The 20335-nt window shown below is 37.1% G+C and overlaps 1 protein-coding gene across 1 annotated transcript; it reads right to left on the minus strand.

The window, feature by feature from the left end:
- Positions 1–1159: 1159 nt before the first annotated feature.
- Positions 1160–19078, minus strand: LOC112572668 (multiple epidermal growth factor-like domains protein 10). Its single transcript, XM_025252461.1, has 17 exons — positions 18941–19078; positions 17769–17999; positions 16809–17009; positions 16140–16238; positions 14731–14961; positions 14288–14488; positions 13645–13743; positions 12388–12516; positions 11389–11520; positions 10662–10760; positions 7627–7764; positions 6791–6922; positions 6115–6261; positions 4362–4493; positions 3832–3943; positions 2691–2770; positions 1160–2448 (listed from the first exon to the last, which is right to left on the minus strand). Exons 1-17 carry the CDS (start codon positions 19029–19031, stop codon positions 2234–2236), a joined length of 2469 nt encoding a protein of 822 aa, XP_025108246.1. The 5' UTR covers positions 19032–19078; the 3' UTR covers positions 1160–2233.
- Positions 19079–20335: the final 1257 nt, after the last annotated feature.

The following is a 20335-nucleotide window of genomic DNA, read 5'->3' on the forward strand; positions in this document are numbered from 1 at the left end:
ACACATCTACAGACTGTCAAAATACCTGTGGTGGAGGATGTCATGACACGTGTAGCAGGACTGACAGGACATGTCAGTGTCAACCAAGATGGCAGCCTCCTCTGTGTCAATGAAAGATCATAATAGCTTTGCTGGACGGGGCTGAAGTCAGGTACACGTGTCTATAGATGATGGTGTCACCTTAAGTGTCATATTTTGTGTCAGTGAATTAACACACTTTGGACTGTTAAGTCTCCACATCCACTCAGCATCTAAGAACACGTGGAATTAGTGCGTGCGACTGTGTATTCGTGAACGCACAGGTGTGTATGTCTGTGTGTGACTGTGTGTAAATAACGGACGATTGGTATCTTAAACACTTCAGAATTCTGTGTAGTTCAGTTTTTTCGCAAGGATATACAAATTGTTTGGATTGTTGGATAAACGAATCGTTTGGTAGTCGGGTTTCCGCACTAGTTAGTGAAGATTGCAATGCTTGGAAGACTGTGTGTGTTTATTTGTTCCTCACGCACTATTTATAGAGCTTCGAACATTTTTTTCTTTATTATAATTTCTGTACTGTTGAGGTGTAAAGCCTTGTGTATACCTACAATATCTACCTGTGTAGGGTCCCTGTGCATGTCGGAAAGACAATGAAGTTGTCCGCTAAAGGCAAAAGAAACTGAAGGAGGCCGCTTACACAGAGTACACGGGGTACATCTAACGTTAGGTCTTAAGGTCTCAGGGGCGAGAACTCTGACAGAACTGTACCGCAGTGTGTGCGGGTGGTTGACTTTTTCTTATTACCTCCCTTACAAGCTTCTCGTTAACTCGTACTTCTGCTTGAGTTTGTTCTGTTTTCTTGTGTGTATTCGTATGTCTTTTTTCACTTTTTTTCATTTTTCGAAATTCGGTATTTTCTGAGAAACTTGTATCAGCCAAGGTGTGGTCAACCATGAGGTTAGCGGTACTAACGTTTGAAATTTGAACAGGCGAGGAACTGTTTTTTGTTAATTTCCCGGAAAGTGTGTTTCTCCTTTCAATTTTATCTTTGAGGCATTAATAAGTTATACAAAAGGAGTATTTTGAGCGGGATATTCGTCACCAATCGGGTAGTTCTTAAACAAATATGTTATTCCTAGTTATTACTCCTTTAATCTCTTATACTTAATTCTCTTCACGTCAGCAAGATAAATACATTAGTCAAGAAACAAAAATAACAATAACAAGGACCATTTAAAACAAATCATTATAAAAATTATACGTTAAAAATATTTTATTATTAAATTACATATATGTATATTATTTAAACAATTGATATCTTCACACTTATCTACTTCAGAAACTGAAGCACAAAATCACTTTGGTAAAATAATAATACCTGATTGATAATACATAAATAAGGGCATGACTGCCCCAAGTAGTATTCTTATCATTGTGCATATTTATCCCACTTGCACTTCATACAAATGTAACATTACAATGACTGGCCTAACTAAAGACTGTAAATACGACAGTGGGTACAGTTTAAGCCACGTATTCTGTTCACTCTGGTCATCGTTGCTGTCGCTGCTGTGACACTGAGACGAATGTCGGCGACTCAGCTGACATCCCTGGAGAGTCTTGCCCAGGTACGTGAATCTGTGTACGTCCTCAAGCTCTACACTGTTGTTCTCCACTTTTAACTGTCCAATTATGTTTACCGTTAGTTTATTCCTCTCTGTGCGAATTTCCATCCCGTTGTTGCTCTCGTTGCTTGCAAGCTTGTTTGTGAGTTCCTGTAACTCACTGCCTACCGTTAGTCGTCTGTAAAGCGTAGGTTACATAGTGGCCTCCCTTTGGTAGACACTTAGATGTGATGGTTTGGGGACCTTCAGGCATACGGAGACAGATATAGATAAACAAAACACCATGTGTGCGATTTTAGTGTCCTGAGAATGCCTATGCTAGGGAGCTTACTAGAAGCTAGCAAACTATTCGACTTTCACAAGTACATAGGATACATTGCTTCCAAAATTGTTTTGATATGCCTGAGTGCTCTCGGGTTTTCAAACGAGCAGTGTAAAATTTCACTCATATCGATGAACATATTTCTCTGCTTTAATGCTTACCCTGGGTGTGAGCTCATAGACTCGCACCTTTTAGACTTGTAGCAAGGAAAGAGGTTCTGGAAAATATGTGGGATAATAGTCCTGGCAGACGAAGAGACGGTATTGTCTTGGTATAATATGCTAAGACAAGCTCAGGCAATAATTCATTCATTCATTAGTATCTTTCTTGTGTTGATGTAATCACTAGGTGCCGCACTTTCCTTGCCCTTATTCTGGAATCGAAGAGAGGTGTAGGCGGATTTGTTGTCGTCATTAAGAGCTTTAAGTTCGTCGTACACGTTGTTGCTGTGGTCTGCTGTATCTTCTGAAGATGTCGTGCCACGTGGTTCTGCTGGGTGTGTCGTGGTCGAAGAAGTACCTGCAATTAGGATATCATCGCGATCAATTTTTACAAATAACATGAATTTTGGGAGAATTTAAACAGTCTCCTATTTTATTTATATTAGTTCTTTTGGCAGCAGTGGTTTATTCAGTTGTTTACTGAGATATCTTGTTTCAATGTATGAGGATACTGCCACAATTATTAACAAGTTAAGTTCAGAACCAGTTGCTATAGTAACCGATCAACTGGATAAATATGCCAATCATAGAAACAAATACCTAGATCAGAGGTCACGGAGGTTTTAACAGGTGAACCGTGTGTGGCAGAGGGCTGATGACATCTGGATAGTCTCAACCTCCTGAAGAAATAAAATTATTAACATTATACAAATTAAATAATTAAAGAGTACATGCTGCACATATCACCCGTAGACATTTTTATCCTAAAATAAGCAACAACCAACAGGGGTAAGAAAAGAAGTTGAAGATTTGTTATTAATAGATCGGTTTATATTCTCTTCAATTTTATATTTCTGGGTGTCATTTTATTTGTATAAACCTTTTAATCTGCGGAGATCACTCGTTACTAAAGTCTTCGCACTGTTCGTCATACATCGTTCCCTATAATCATTGTTATCGATATTATTATGTAGATCTTCATGCAAGAAATGTGTATAGAATCTTGACAATAAGGAGGGATAAGAGAAAGAAGGTGAAAACTCTTGGCTGTTGATTATAAAATGACAGGTGAACACTGTCCTCATCTCCTACACTTAGTGTGCGGTGATCGCTCCTTATTAACGGCTTGTAACTAAAGACTTCCCATTGCTTTTGTCTGAAATGATTGACTGATTGTAGTGAATTACAATAAGGTGGACAGTGTAGTGACATCCCTGCTGGTTAGGACAGTGCGCTATACAGAAGATGTCGTCGTCCTCATCGTCATTATCATCAATTAACGTGTAAAAGGCGATAAAAATATGTGAAAGACATTTTTTTTATTGATGAGTATTAAACTTTGTGCCTCTGTTGCTATGCATTCATCGCCCTCTACGCTCATTGTTGTTACTTTAAATCACGGCCTTTGACTGTCGTGAAATACTTTGATGTGTACAACTCAATGAGTTTGCCTGCTGGCTGTGATCTATCCCTAAATAAATAAAATTAGTAGTAAAGTAGCATGATGTAATTAGCTCTTTCTAGAAAACGGTCAGTGCGACTAAAGCAAGGCAGAAAATCCATCGAGAAAAATGTGGAGTACAGCTTGTTTTCATAATATTTTAGCAGAAAACGATGATACGTAGAAAAAAGCAGAGCATTACAATATTAAGTATTTTATTTCTGGAACTTTAGGTTGGTTATATGTACTGGTAAAGGGGGCTATGCTGGGAGAGAAAAGTACATTATTTTATCAACTTACAATCTGGTGAGGAAACCTAGAATAAAGAAGACGATGGCACAGCTGACTGCAATACCGGCCACTGGACTAACTCCAATCAAAGCCTCTTTATCATCTCTAGATGATGTCATAACTGGACAAAAGTGTAGGAAAATGTAGCTTATATAAAATAAGTGAAACAGTGACTGACTGTCCCTCTGTTCCCGTATTTTTGTCCGCTGGTTTGTCTGTCCTTCGTTTCGGTTTAATACTTGTATTGTTTCCTTGCATCATTGTAAATTACGGTCAGTTAATACCTTGTTTAATATTTGTTTTTCAGTAAGAAATTCTAAATTTTGAACTTCTATGATCTCTATAAATGAATGCGTCTCAAGTCAGAATGCCATTTTTTTATATAGAGACGCAAACTATACATGGAAATAATATTAGATATAATTGAATGTATAAATTTCTTGTAATAGAAAATATCTATCCTGGACTTTTCACTACTAACCGTATTTGGTGCACATGTAATCGCATCTACCAGCTCAGTATACCTGATGTATTCTTACATTGACACAGAGGTGGCTGCCATCCTGTCTGACACTGACATGTCCCGTCAGTCCTGCTACACGTGTCATGACATCCTTCACCACAGGTGTTTTGACAGTCGTGAGACACGTTGTAGTGACCGGCTGAGCAATCTGTCAACATTATTGTATACAACTTAATATGCCTTAAAGGTTGCTTTAATGGTCTGTGTTTGCAATTATCTTTAACATTTACGAGATACGTGCATCTAAATATATTTCTACAGCTTCAAAACCTATTTTGTTTATCGCCAGTATTCAATTCAATTCAATTCAATTCAACTTTATTATCTCAACGAGGAGAAATTGCAAGACGTAGTGAAACAACTGGCTTATAATAAAACCTTGATTCCACTCAAACCAATAAACTATTATATCACACAAACATCTACAATCCATATAAATAACCCAACTAAATAAGACAGAAACATCACTAATACTATATTCACAAAAACACACACCCACACCCACACACTCACAAATCCCTACAGCACTTGTTAAGCAAGACAACAGACTTATTTATAAAACTATTCCTGGAACGGGCAGTAAAGCTCTTGGAACATTATACCGTCTCTTGGATGGAAGAAGGTTATAATACTGAGCTAACACATGTGTACTATCTTTCACAATCACTCTCGCTTTCCGTATTACTCGTCTTTCATACAACTCACTCAGACACTCCTGCTTCTCCCCAATCACCCTCCCGCTCACACTCACAACTCTATCTAACACATTCCTATTACTAGCCCTTGATCCTCCATACCAACATAAAAATCCAAATGTCAACACAGACTCAAGAAAACATCTATAAAAAGAACTTAAAACCTTCTTGTTGACATTCAGTGAACGGAGTTTTTGTAAACAGTACAATCTAGATTCACATTGACATTTCTTGTGAATGACCTCTGTGTTGGTGTTAAAAGTGAGTTTGTCGTCGATCACAGTTCCTAGATATAGAGTATATCATGAATTTTGTAATAGATTCTTTTTTCGCACCATGTTATTCCATTTATATGAGTGTATAACCTAATTTATATAACCTAAGTAAAACGTGATAGTAAGAGTTGTGTAGGAAATTAACCATGTGCACGTGAGGTGAATTTCTCGTCAACAGAGGCGACCAGTAAAACTCAGTTAAATGATATTAAGTCTTTTATTTCTGGAACTTTAGGTTTGTTATATGTACTGGTAAAGGGGACTATGCTGGGAAAAGTACATTATTTTATCAACTCACTGAGGAAACCTAGAATAAAAAAGACGATGGAACAGCCGACTGCAATACCGGCCACTGGACCAGCTCCAATCAAAGCCTCTTTATCATCTCTAGATGACGTAATAACTGGACAAAAGTGTAGGAAAATGTAGCTTATATAAAATAAGGGAAACAGTGACTGACTGTCCCTCTGTTCCCGTGTGTTTGTCCGCTGGTTTGTCTGTCCTTCCTTTTTGTGTAATACTTGTTTCTTTGCGTCATAGTAAATTACGGTCAGTTAATACCTTGTTTAATATTTGCTTTTCAGTGTGAAATTCTAAATTTTGAACTTCGATTCTCTCTATAAATGAATGCGCCTCAAGTCAGAATGCTATTTTTTTATTTAGAGACGCAAGCTATAAATTGAAATAGTATTAGACAAAAGTGAATGTAAATTTCTTGTAATAGAGTTCATCCATCCTGGAATTTTCACTACTAACCGTATTTGGTGCACATGTAATCGCATCTACCAGCTCAGTATACCTGATGTGTTCTTCCGTTGACACTGAGGAGGCTGCCATCCTGTCTGACACTGACATGTCCCGTCAGTCCTGTTACATGTGTCGTGACATCCTTCACCACAGGTGTTTTGACAGTCGTTAGAAATGTTGTAGTGACCGGCTGAGCATTCTGTCAAGAATGTAGTATACAACTAAATATGCCTTAAAGGTTGCTTTAATGGTCTACGTTTGCAATGATCTTTAACATTTACGAGATACGTGCGTCTAAATATATTTCTACAGCTTCAAAACCTATTTTGTTTATCACCAGTCTATCATGAATTTTGTAATAGATGCTTTTTTCTCACCATGTTATCCTCTTTATATGAGTGTATAACCTAATTTATATAACCTAAGTAAAACTATGTGCACATGAGGTGAATTTCTCGTCAAAAGAGGATACCAGTAAAACTCAGTTAAATGATGTGTACGAGCTCAGAATGGAAGCGATGACAGCATTTGAGTAATGGTACAGAGATACTTGAAACTAATGTCAGGAATGGGACATAGCAGACTGTCGATTCTCTATTTATTTAAATTTAACTTTATTAAAATGAATTCGTATATTGGTACTTAATTTAAATGCGAGATCTATTTTGCTACGTGTCTTGATAAAGTCGGCTTATGGAAACAAGTTGTCATTATAAAGTTTGTCTTACGCTGACACAGAGGAGGCTGCCATCCTGGCCAACACTGACATGTCCCGTCAGTCCCACTGCAAGTGTCATGACATCCTCTACCACAGGTGTTTTGACAGTCGTTAGACATGTTGTAATGACCATGGGAGCAATCTGTTGACAAACATTATATTTAAATATTTAATGCAAATAGTGTTCTAGGAGTAGTGACCTGTATATCAATTTGCTATAAACAGGAGGAAGTTGGACAAACTGAAAGATTATATATTGTTCTTTATTATACAACGTGCGTAATAGCCACTACGTGGATGATGCCTGTTTTTTCTCATTGGTGAGAGTCTCAGGCAATCTAAAAGCAATCTTGTTATCGCCCCAGGCCACACCTTCATCGATTTGACTTCATTTTTCCTCAAGCCAAGCTTCCCTGGCTCCCTTCATACCCTTCTGTATGGAACGATTAACCTTTCCGTGGCAATCGCTGCATCAAGTTTTACCAGCTTTTCACTTTTTATTGTTCGTTTGTGGTTATACATCAGTTTCTTCGAAAACCAGGGCTTTTTCTTCGTTTGATGACGTACACGAACCGTGTATTCTAACCACTTTTTAAGGCCCCAGAGGGTATTAACATGGCAGTCTGATCACCCCCACCCGACGCGCTAGAAAGAGATGACAACCGTAGGGTCCCACAGCTTTTCTAGGTCAAAGCAGTTGAGGTTTCTGGACATTCGGCGCTTCATCGACAGCATGAAGTCTATCAACGTGTAGGATGTAGTTTTTTAATTGTGTGCTTTCTTCAAATGGTAAACGAATGTTGAGATTGTAGATAATTTTCTGTTCTCTTACTTTTTTGGCCTTACCTGTGCATTGTGGTCCTGTCCACCCGTTAGTACACCTGCAAGCTCCACTTTTGTCATCACACGTATTACTACACCCTGCACCACAGACAGTGCAGTTCTCTCCCCAGTACCCCGATGAACACACTGTAGTTACATGCACTGGAACCATGATTCAAGAAAAAAAATAAATACGTTTAACAATCACATAAAAATCATTATCCTTTTTCATCTGGATGCAATCGAACTGCCATATTGATTTATTGACATGATGTTTCTTGTTATTACAATTTATAGCTGATGATGTTGTTGGTAGTAAAAATTTATTAATGGAATTTATATTTTAGTTTTGTTATAAATATTGACAATTCTTTAATGTTAGCGCGTATGCATGATACCTTTAATAACTACTTGACCAATTGAATTAGATTATTTTTATGAAAAATATATATTTCTGTGCTTTAGATTCTACCATTTCTTCCTTTACATAGTGATTTAACTTCTTCAATCTGTTTTTAGTTATTAATGTCAAAAGATTTTTTGAAGTAAATGTGTAAACAACACTTACTGACAAGATATATTTTGAGAAACCAGAATACTTTAGAAATTGTCATATTCGTATATCTTAAGCCTTTGAAGATGTAAAATAATAGAAAGCTTGATGAGCCTCTGACAAATTGTTATCATAGAGTTTAGTTAAAGTACCTTATGGTTGGCTATGTCTTAAATGTGCTTGAACGAATGTGAGCAAGAGAGAGAAAGAAGGAGAGTTCGAAAGAGTGTTTGGTAGAGAATTCAATTGGTATGAAATTCAAGTCACAAGATGCTGATCCTAGCGCAAACTAGCTGATTATTATTGTCAACAGCCAGGTGAGAATTCGTGGTATTCAAAGTTCTAAGTCTCATATATATCGACTTGGTTCAAAAGTAAGATATTTTGAGGTGATGATGATGATGATGATGATGTAGTTTTATAGCGCGCCAGTATCCGCATCACAAAGATGCGCTCAATGCGCGGTGATCCCAGCAGCCACCAAACTGCAGGTCAAATGAAAACTTCAAAAAAGTTTAAACAAGTGAGTCTTCAGATTTTTCTTGAAAGATCCAATACTATCAGACTCTTGGTCGAGAGGGGAAGCGAGTTCCACAAAAGCGGGGCTACATTGGAGAAGGATCTGAAACCCGCAGTCTTCTTGTTAGCATTCCTGACTGAACACTCGGTCGTTCAAGTCTGAAGTGTGCTGCTGAACGAAGGTTCCGCTGGGTTGTAACAGCGAATGAGTTCTTGCAGATAGGCAGGCGCAAGGTCGTGAAGACAGCCATAGGTTAAGGTTAACAATTTATGCTCAATTCGCTTCTCCACAGGAAGCCAATGTAGGTCACGAAGTACAGAGTAATATGGTCAGTTGTTTCTTTCCTGCAACTATCCTCGCATCCGTATTTGCACTCGCTGTAGCCTCGACAACTCGCTCTTTGAAATCCCAGAAGCAGCTGTTGGCATAGTCTAATGTAGAACGCGATGAGGGACACAGCAACTGCATTTGCAGTCTTCTTATTAAGACTGGGTCGGAGTCGTCAAGAGTGCGGATATGGAAAAACATGCTTGACTACAGAACTGACATGATCAGACATAGTTAGAAGATTGTCAACATAGAGTCCAAGTTCGTACGGAGCTGGAGAGAGGAATTCTAGCTTGACCCACTTGGATGGAGTCTAGAGAGACTTTACTAAGGCTAAGCTTGGAACCACATAGCATCGCCTCTGTCTTCTCATCATTAAGCTTGAGTTTATTCCTCAGCATCCATGACTTAACCTCTAAGCAACAATCTTCTACAGCACAAACTGCCTCACGCACCGACTCACTGTCAGTACTAAATGAAAAATAGAGTTCAGTGTCATCTGCAAACATCTTACGGTTCACATTATGCTTCTCAATGAGAGGACCAAGCTGAGATGTATAAATAGAAAAATAGAACCGGGCCCAAAACAGAGCCCTGCGGACACCGCACAGCAGTGGAACTGTCACTGAAGAAGCTTGATTGACCATCACCCTTTGTGTGCGATCACTGAGGTAGGAATGGAACCACTGCAAGGCGGAACCACCAATGCCCACCTCCATCTGGAGACGAGTCAGTAGAGTGGAGTGATCAATGACATCGAAGGCCGCACTCAGATCAAGGAGGACCACAAGAGTCACTTCCCCTGCATCCGCACTGCACAGAAGATCGTTCATAAGACGCAGAAGGGCTGTCTCACAGCTGTGCTTGGGTCTGTACGCCGACTGGAATTTATCCAAAATGCTGTAGCGGTCCAGGTGGAATGTCAACTGCTGAACAACGACACGCTCCACAAGTTTCGAAACAAAAGGCAAATTCGAAACAGGTCTATAGTTTTTACACAAGCTAGGTCCAAGTTGTGCTTCTTTAAGATAGGCTTGATCACAGCTGTTTTAAATTGTCTGGGTACAGAGGAGAGAAAAGGCTAGCATTGACTATGCGAACTAGTACAGGAAGTAGAATGTCGAGGTGCTGGAGAAGAACACTAGTGGGATAGGATCATCCACAGACGTGGTTGGGCGACAACGCCGAACTAATTTCAATAGTTCATCCTCTGTCACTGGTTGAAAGTTAGAGAGGGCATGCCACAAAACAAGTCACTGGTTTGCTCCACAGTAGCAACCGAGTCACTGAAGCTGTCCATGATGGTCTTTATCTTGTCTTCAAAGTAAGCACTTAGTGTACTGGCAGCGATCTGATCATCCATCTCTGGAAGAACAGGCTGAGTCACATCTTTACCCAGGAGACCATTCACAACTGCGAACATCTTGCGAGAATCAGAAACTGCAGAGCTTAGAATATTCATAACATACCGCGACCTAGGTCAAACTGTTTTGTGATTTTATCAATACGGCGCTCAATTATTTTAACAAAATATATTTAACATTTACAGACCTGTATACAGACATCCTTTAATTATTAAATCCTGCGTCAGTATTACAAATATTGATAGGTTAGTTTCCTTCAACTGATTATTAAAAGAACACTTGTATTCATCAGTACCTTTTGAACACTTGCCATTATCTGGATCGCAATAATAGTCTTTGCCTTGACAACTGCACTGATTCTGACAATCACTGCCCCACCATCCTATGGAGCAAACTGCAACAAATTATATTAAGTCCCTACATCTTCTTTTTAATTTTGTGAATGTTAGACTTTCGACATTATAGGTAATAAACCACTAAGATAATTAAAGATGTGTACTATAGAAATGTAACAAATTTAGCGATGGTCAATGTTGTTATGAATCCTGAAATAACGATGCATTAAAATTGTAAAAGTCTGTTCCTTTTTAAGGAAAGTCTGTAACAAAGGACTGCTCTTGTAACTTATAACAATATATGGACATTAAATAATATTCATCTTTTCTGAGATCAGGAAAGTGTTTCAGTGAATTTTTAATGCCTAAACATCTGAAAAATAAATATTATTATAATAATTACTTACTTCAGTAAACATACCCCTTCTGGTAATCTTTCCAAATTCTGGGAAAATACCGCATTTACTGATATTTCTTACAGCTAAGAACATATCCCTTTCAATTATGGTCCTCACAATTGAAAACATCTTCCTTATAGTGATATTCCTAACTACTATGAACTAACTCGATATTTCGATTGGCTGATGTAACAACTTAACAAACTTGAAATATGATTATTGAGTTCACTTTACAAACAAAGTATATTTTTTAACCTCACCGTATCTTCACTCCACTACGTGTTCCTACCTTGACAAAGAGGAGGCTTCCATCGTGTCTGACACTGACATGTCCCGTCAGTCCTGCTACAAGTGTTATGACATCCTTTACTACAGGTGTTGTGACAGTCGTTAGAAGGGTTGTAGTGACCGTCTGAGCAAACTGCAATGGTAATGAAACAATGGGGTGAAGACGCTTTTAAGAGAAACGAATGTTTGTTTATTAATCAGTTTGTGTAGTTTAAATCATTTCATAAACAACACCACGATAACAACTACAACAACTGTGGTGATCCAACGAGATCCAATAATAACACCGACAGTGACAACACTGGAGTTTCTCTAAATTTAAGTTTAAATGCAAAAATGAAACTTTTAGTTGTAGACTTCTGGGGCCTAAAACAAGATATATATATACACAAGTACACATATAATTATATCTACAGTACGTGTATGTAATGTTATTTCTAGAGATGGCAGTAGGCAGCGAACTACTATATATATATATACAGTATATACAGTTTGTGCTCATTCAATCAATGTCATTATTGTCTTACATTAAATGAACTGTTTTAAGAGTTTCACACAAGTCTTTATATTCTAGTCATATTATTTATTGTCACAAAGAGGAGGGTTCCATCCTGGCCGACACTGGCATCACCAGTCGGTTGTGATTCATATGATATAGTCACCACATAAGAAAAGTGTCATCACCACAGACCCATGGGCTCCGTGACTAAATGTTTGCCTGATTTTAACTTCATTGCGAGAAAGGTAGATAAATAACTGGCATGTACCATGAGCTTACATACAGTCTGATTCTAGTATTGTAGACCGACAAAGAAACCTGCTATTTAAACAGAGAGACCTTTTAGACATGGGCTGTAAAATGTAGAAAAATACATGGCAATGAATATGAATGCTACGTGGTAGTTAAAAGAATCCTACATTTCCTGAAAGTAAAACACTACTTATGTATATAAATATTAAGCATATTTAGTCTACAATTATACATGCAGGTAGAAACTACCATCACAGCTTGGTGCTGCCCATCCTGACTTGCAGTCACAGGTTCCATTGTCGAGATTGCAAGCTCCGTTCTTACATCCACGACCACAGATGTTAGAGCAGTTGTCTCCCCAGTATCCTTTGGAACATTCTGTAATCAAGAAATAATAAGCAAAAAGTTAATGAATAGGATCAACTACTTTATAGGTTTTTCTCACGAGCAGTTTTAATGAGCTCAGGGGTAATCTAAAAAAATTACTATGCAATGGAGAACGGTATTACTCAGAAAACAAAAAAGGTGTTTGCTAACGGTACAGCTAATAAATGACTTTTGTGGAAAAAACTGACTGCGAGGCATAACGGAGACAGAAAACTTGCAGATGTGTAATAACCTTTTCAGGTCGTTGGGGGAATATGGTGTCAGGGACTAGACCTCTCTAGTGGCCAGCTTTACATAAAGACGTCGTCCATCTCCTCACCATTACTGCCTTACCTTCCCCTACCTCTATGACGTCATGTACCCGTAACCGCAAGTTATGACGACTGCGAGACGTGTGCTGCGCAAATCGGGTATTGAACCTGTTCGTTCTCAGTTACCATCCCAGCGCTCTAACCACTCGACTACCCCCTTCTCTGTTTAAACACTACTGGTCGACAAAACATACTAAAGATTAACCTGTACGGTTTGTGTGGTTTTTAGATAGCAGTAGATAAAGTGATATAAAAATAACCTGTAAATGTCAGCCTCCGAAACGGATCCGCAGTGTGGAAGATACCAAAATACGTATATCTTAAACCTTTGAGGATGTTAAACAATAGGAATCCTGATGTGCAAACTGTTATCACAGATTTTTGTGACCGTTAAAGTGCTGTCTGGCTGGCTATGGACTAACTGTGTCAAAAGTAATATGAGCAAGAGAGAGAGAGACAGAGTTAGAAAAAAGTGTTTTTGTAGAGAATTCTATTGATATGAAATTTAGTAGCTTTCAAAAGATACAGTCCCCAATACAAGCAGCTAGCTGACTAAGTTTTCAACATTTTCATGGATATTTGCTTGAGTCATATCTAAGGTACGTGGTATACTTGTTTTGTGATTTTATTAAATACGTCACATCAGTATCTTCACAAGATACATATAATATGTGCAGGCCTCTATACCGGCGTGCTATAAGTATTTACTTTTGCGTAGAAATTGCAACATTATGTTATGCATTTTTATGCATTTCTTTTATTTTGAGTTGATTATAGTATTTATAAAAACACTTGTGCTTTGCAATACCTTTTGAACACTTTCCATTGTCTGGATCGCAATAATAGTCTTTGCCCTGACAACTACACTGATTCTGACAATCTCTGCCCCACCATCCTTTGGAGCAAACTGGAAAATATATTTTTTTAAGCTTATATAGAGGAACATTCTTCATTGTTGTGTTGATGTTGTCAATATAAAACACGGCAACAAACGCTTGATATTGTAGCAATAAACCACTGAAAATAATTGAAGATGTGCATTAGAGAAAAATGACAATACTGGTGGTAGTCTTTTTATTAAATCCTGAAATAAAAATACAGTTAAAATCTAAAACTGGTCACTTTGTAAAGAATAATCAGTAACAAAGAACTGCTGTAGTAACTAGGATAACACTAAACAAGAATAAAATTTCACTTTTCGAAAACTGTAATACTAATATCACATTCGATTGAAAGATTTTCTATGCAATACAAAGAATGTTTAAAAGATATTATTGTAATACTTCTTCACTTCAGTAAACGTACTTCTCTTGTCGTACTTTCTCCCGATATTGTAAAAACACCGCGTTTACTGATATTTCTTACAGCTAAGAACATATCCCTAGCAATGAGAATTCTCATTATTGTGAGCATATCACTAATAGTAATATTTCTAACTACTGTGAACTTACCCCATATTTGGATTTCACAAATGTTTAAAAATGTCGAGAAGTCTCCGCCCGTTTGTTGGTTTCTAGTGATTCTAACCACTTGACCTCGCTGAACCGGATTTACGTAAACGTCTGTTATCACAGTTGTTGTGCCTGGACATGGGAACGTATAAAGCTCTCGTCCGTCCAGAAAGACTTGAACACAGTCCATTCTTCTCTCCACTGAAAAATTTGTGCATTTTATGTTTCTTTATTATATATACCATATAAACTCTCACTATTGCTGTGAACAGTAAAATAGTATTGTGTCACTCGTCTTTACGTCGTGACATGGTAAAGACCGATAATATTGTCGGGAGTCATTTTATTCTTTTTTTACACTGTGAAATAAGAAAACTTGTCTTAGTTTGTTGATAAATGTGAGACCAAGTTACATTCATAACAGTAAAACTTTTTATTCTTACAATTCTCGCGTCCGTAGATGGTTATACTGCGCACTGAAAAGTTCTGTCCCAGATCCACTGACCAGGTTGGGTGTAAATCAGTTAGGCTGGTGTGGATGCAGTTCTGAGACGTTTTCTCCATGACGAATGCAGTGCTAGTTTTTCCATTGATAGCAGCAGAACAGTCATTAGATAAGCCATTCTCTACATACTGTGAGCTGATGCTGCATGGTTTGTAGACAGCGACGTTTGCTGTAACAAATTATCTTTACCGTAAAGTCTGTTGGAATTTAATCAAGTATTTATTCCATCAAATGTAACAATCCTTCATTTAGTACCTCGATTAAAATTACAGCATATAAAGAAAGTTAGGAAACAGCATACTTACAAGATATCATTGGGAAACAATTTTAAGCTTCTATGTACTAAGTCCGTGAAAAGAATTGCGAAAATACTTTTAATCAATAAAAAAGAAGTGGATAGTCAGAAACAAAGTAATTTTGCGAATTTAGCTTCAAAACAATCTGTTAAGTAATTATAAGGTGCATATATATATATATATCGATTTTTTTGTAGTCGTTATCGATATGAATTGCAAGAAACTAAAACCTCAATATTATCTTTACTAGCTGATGGTTATAGTAACCCCCGCCCCATTTAGCTGATTTTAGAAATAAAAGTGAAGAGAACCTAGATACATCACACTACTCAAGGTGTACACAGACCTGGCCAACAAGACATACTAGAGCTTGGTAAACAAGAGAATAGTGAAGAAGTTGTTTTTATAAGAAAATACCAAGCCTTCGACGATGAGAAATAATGGGAAACCTGATGTGCTTGTTATCATTGAATTTAGCACGTGCCATTTAAAGTATATTATTGAAATTGAAAGATATTAATTTTTTAATCTTATTAAAGCATTTCAGAAAAAGAAATTAAAGAGCATGCGCTTTAAGGGAGCTCACAACAATCCAGTTAGTTTTTCTCCGTTACTTTAATTGTAGGTTTTTCGGAATGCTCAGAATTAGAAGTGTATGATTAAGACTTGATTGTCTGATTGAGAAAAGCTAGTATATTATTAGTCAAATATATACTATACTTTTATTTTCTTGATTGCTGTGAAATTTAATAAGAGTCACAAGACACGACCCTAACATAAGTGAAGTACTGACAAGGTTTCAACAGTCAGATAAACATTCTCCTTATTACACTTTCTCGATCTTACAAGTCATGACAGGACTCAGAGATCATATCTGATAAAGTTAACATGTTTTGTGATTTCAGAAAGCAGGACATGGAGGTCTGTTTACAAAATACATTGATCATTTACATGCATGGTATCACTGTTTATTCCTACTTAGATATTGCATATATGCATGCATTATTTTGTTGATTAAAATAGTAATAACATGACTTGTACTCATCAATACTTTTTAAGCACGTGCCGCTCTGGGGATCGCAATAATTGTCTATGTCCCCACATTTGCACTGATTCTGACAATCGCTGCCCCACCATCCGATGGCGCAAACTGCAAGACAATATGTTTATACGTTTGTATCGAAAAAATACCTGTTGTTGTTTCAATTTTATGAACAAAAAAAATTGACAGCATTAAACGTTTGACAATTATGCAATAAGCCAGTGGCAACAATAAAAAATGTGTGCTAAAGACAAATAATGAAATTAGTGGTAGGCGTTATCGATATTAACCCTGAAATAACAATGCATTTCAATTTTCAACTCTTCCCCTTTCTTCAGTACAGTTATGCCTCAATTTATGAAGGACAGTTGGTAACAAACAACTGCATCTTGGGAGGCCACAACAATATCAGGACATAAAATTCATCTTTTCCAGAAGTGCAAAACTAAGATCTTGTGCATTTAAAATATTTTTGTGCAATACATAAACAATTTTTATTGTATTATTGTAATACTTCTTCACTTCAGTAAACATACCTCCTGAGGTGCTCTTTCCCAATAATGAGAACATACTTTTACTGATATTTCTTACAGCAAAGAGCATATTCCTTATAGTGATAGTTCTGCATTACTGTGAGCAAATCGCTAACAGTAGTATTTCTAGCTGCTGTGAACTTACCCCATATTTGGACTTCACAAATGTTTAAAAATGACTCAAGATATCGGTCAGATGCTCGGTCTTTAGTGATGCTAACCACTCGACCTCGTTGAGGCGGATTTACGAGAATGTCTCTTCTCACAGTTGTTGTGACTGAACATGGGAACTTATAAAGCTCTCGTCCGTCAAGCAAGATTTGAACACATGCCATTCTTCTCTCGTCTAGAAAAGAACCGAACACACACACTCATATTTGATAATATAATAAACCAGAAGAGTTCATGCATATGCTGTTCTTGTTCAATACTTACATGTGATACTCAACACTAACTCATTATTGCATGCATTATATTATTGTTCTATTTTGCGCCTTTCCATGTCATAACATAGAGATACCAAATATTTGTATGTCTTTCTATACAGAAGTAATACCAAATTTAGATGAACGCACGTGCACATACACATTATATATATATAAGAACATTATTACCACTAACAGCTCATAGTTGTATCATCACTGCTCTGTCTAATTTTGCAATACATTTTAGAATATAATTGTCATAAAGACTAAATGATAACTTATTACAAATTAGAGAGCTGTCTCCGCTTACATGTCTAATATTTATGTGTGCTAACTGAAGATTATTGAATGTGAACCCTAATTATAGTGTTTTCCGCTACTTCCTTTATTGAAGCTATCATCATGTCATCATTTTACAACTACTGCTGCTAACGCCCCGCTACTGTCTTACAACTACCTAACATTACCATAATTTAACCCACAAACATTGAAAGGTTCGCTTAACAAAAACATAAGTTCTCTTTCTCTCCTTGGTCTCGTCAGTATCGTTACCTCTGTCGTACTCAACAAGCTTGTTATCACTTCTGTATTTACGTTATAAAACTGTAAAGAATTAACACGTGAGACTTTTTTTCTTGAGACAAAGTTACATTTAATACAGTAAAACTCTTTATTCTTACAAGTTTCTCTTCCGTAGATAGTTATTCTGTGCACAAAAAAGTTCTGTCCCAGATTCACTGACCAGATTGGGTTGGAATGATACTCGTCGGTGTTGATGCAGTTCGGAGAAGTTTTTTCTGTGACGAATGTTGTGTTTGTGTTTCCATTGATAGCAGCAGAACAGTCATTAGATAAGTTATTCTCTACATACAGTGAGCTGATGCTGCATGGTTTGTTGACAGCGACGTTTGCTGCAACAAATTCCCGTTTGAGTAGAGTGTGCTTGAATTTTAATAATTATTTATTCCATTAAACATTAAAATCCTTATGTTAGTAGCTTGATTAATATTACAGCATACACACAAAATTATAAAATAGCATAGCTTATAAAATGACATTGGAAAACAATTTTAAGGATTTACGTATTAAGTCTCCATTTTTGTATGTCTAAAGTTAGGTTTTACTTTTAATGAACGAAAAAGCATTCTTTTTATATTAACTAAATAGAGATGAAGAAGTAAACTAATTTGGCGCATTTCATTATAAAACAGTATATTCAGTAATAGCACGTGTTAATTATACAGATACACACACACATCATTGGATTTTCTAACTTGCACAAAACCAAAACATCAAAATAATCTTAACTGGATTGTGGTTACGTGTGTGAGAACTTTTACGTGTCTGGGTTAGGGTTAAATTTTCTCTGAAATTAACTTTTTGTACACTCACTTTATATAAGTGTTTAGGCAGATTGGGGTGTAAATGACATTCTTTAGCTCCCTTGTTTGATCTGCTAGTATTTGTTTAAATTGTTTAAATTGTTTATATATACATTTCCTTTTTGCTTCCTAATTTAACGATGAACTATTTTGCAGTCACTCAACACGTAATGTTACAATCTAGTATTAAGAACATTACTATCGAAGGATCAGATATATTCATGCTTTAGGTTAGCAAGTCCCAAATGTGTTCGAACCGCCCACCCGTTTCTGTTCTTTATAATAATTTGGTATAAAGTACAAAGAATTCGTGTCTTTAAAACTGCAAGCAAAAGTTTTAAAAATTTTATCGTCGAAATAAGCAAAACTCATTTGAATAGAATTGCACCAATTTTTGTCATATTTTGGTATAGCTCTTTAAAGGAAGAAATCAGTGTAACATCTAAACCTAAAACACTGCCAGTACTCACTCATATGCTCTGTCTGTGCAGTAATCAAAAGAAAGATTTCAGTGAAAACACACAGCTTTAAAATCCATGTCCGCACACAAGCCGCCATCATAGCAAAGTCAGGTTTGTTTAAACTTCCTGGTGAAACAAATGTGACGATGACCGCCTATCTCTCAACTTGGATACGGGTACCTGAGATAAGCGGGTACTTCCTGCTTGTTCAGTTCGTAGCATTAAAAACAGTGATTCAGACATGTGTTAAATGAAAATGATGCGAGTGTGTTCGTGGTGGGACTGCGCATGTGAACGTGTCTGTCTCAGCGCGTTGATATATATATTACATCCATGCAAGATCACACTATTTTAAGATACAATAACCTACACAGATAATGTGCAGTATTGATGATTATTTGTCAATTTTAGACTTGTCTTTGTTATTGGCAAAGTTAAAGGACATTTGGTAATAAATACAAGTAAATCTGCGAAGCGTTTTTCTGTCCGTTGATTAGTAGATACACGTGCATGCTATAATTAGCATACAACTGTGACTGTAAGCAAATTGTTTGGTAGTCAGGATTCCACCCTAGTTAGTGAAGATTACAATGTTTGGGAGACTTTGTTTATTTCTGCCTCTCGCACTATTTATAGAAATCCAACAATTTTTTTTCGTTATCATAATTTCTCTACTGTTGAGGTGTAAAGCGTTGTGTATGCCTACAATATCTACCTGTGTAGGATCCCTGTGCACGTCGGACGGACAGTGAAGTGGTCCGCTCAACGCCACAGAAACTGAAGGATTCCGCTTATACAGAATACACGGGGTACATCTAACGTAAAGACCGAAGGTCTCAGGGCAAGAACTCTGTGTCGCAGTGTGTGCGGTTGGTTGATTTTTATTACCTCCCTTACTAAAATCTCATTATCTCTTACTTCGGCATGGGGTAGTTGTCTGTTTTCTTATGTGTGTATGTGTGCATGTACACGTTACTAACAGCATACTGTGTCTCCTCTCACAACTATAATACTGTGGCTTGAAAAGTAAAATTAAAGTACATTTATACGTACTGTGTAGGCGCAGTGACCAGCTCTTTACACATCAATGAAGTTGATCCATTCTGTTCTCAACGATCAATCCTTTGCCAACCTATAAACACCTATTCCTTCACTTTACTTTCCTATACATTTAACATCGACACAGTAATTTTCATATCTGCGCTTGGCTTTTTGAAATTCGGTATTTTCTGACAAACTTGTATCAGCCAAGGGGCGGTCAACCACGAGGTCACCGGTGCTGACGTCAGAGACGACTTCGGACCAACGTTGAAATTTGAACAGGCGAGGAACTGGTTTTAGTTATTTTCTCGAAATGTGTGTTTCTCCTTCCAATTTTATGTTGTAGGCAGTAATAAGTGATAC

This window comes from Pomacea canaliculata, linkage group LG9 (assembly GCF_003073045.1).
Source record: "Pomacea canaliculata isolate SZHN2017 linkage group LG9, ASM307304v1, whole genome shotgun sequence".
Classification (NCBI taxonomy): domain Eukaryota; kingdom Metazoa; phylum Mollusca; class Gastropoda; order Architaenioglossa; family Ampullariidae; genus Pomacea; species Pomacea canaliculata.

What these genes read in the sequence shown, in the direction of transcription:
- LOC112572668 (XM_025252461.1), bottom strand. Translation starts at nt 19,031, where the DNA reads ATGATGGCGGCTTGTGTGCGGACATGGATTTTAAAGCTGTGTGTTTTC. An exon ending in CATCTACGGACGCGAGAATT is followed by an intron (nt 14,489 to 14,730) that starts GTAAGAATAAAA and finishes CAAATTTTTCAG; the next exon opens with TGGAGAGAAGAATGGACTGT. An exon ending in CAATGGAAAGTGTTCAAAAG is followed by an intron (nt 12,517 to 13,644) that starts GTATTGCAAAGC and finishes TCTTGATTACAG; the next exon opens with AATGTTCCAAAGGATACTGG.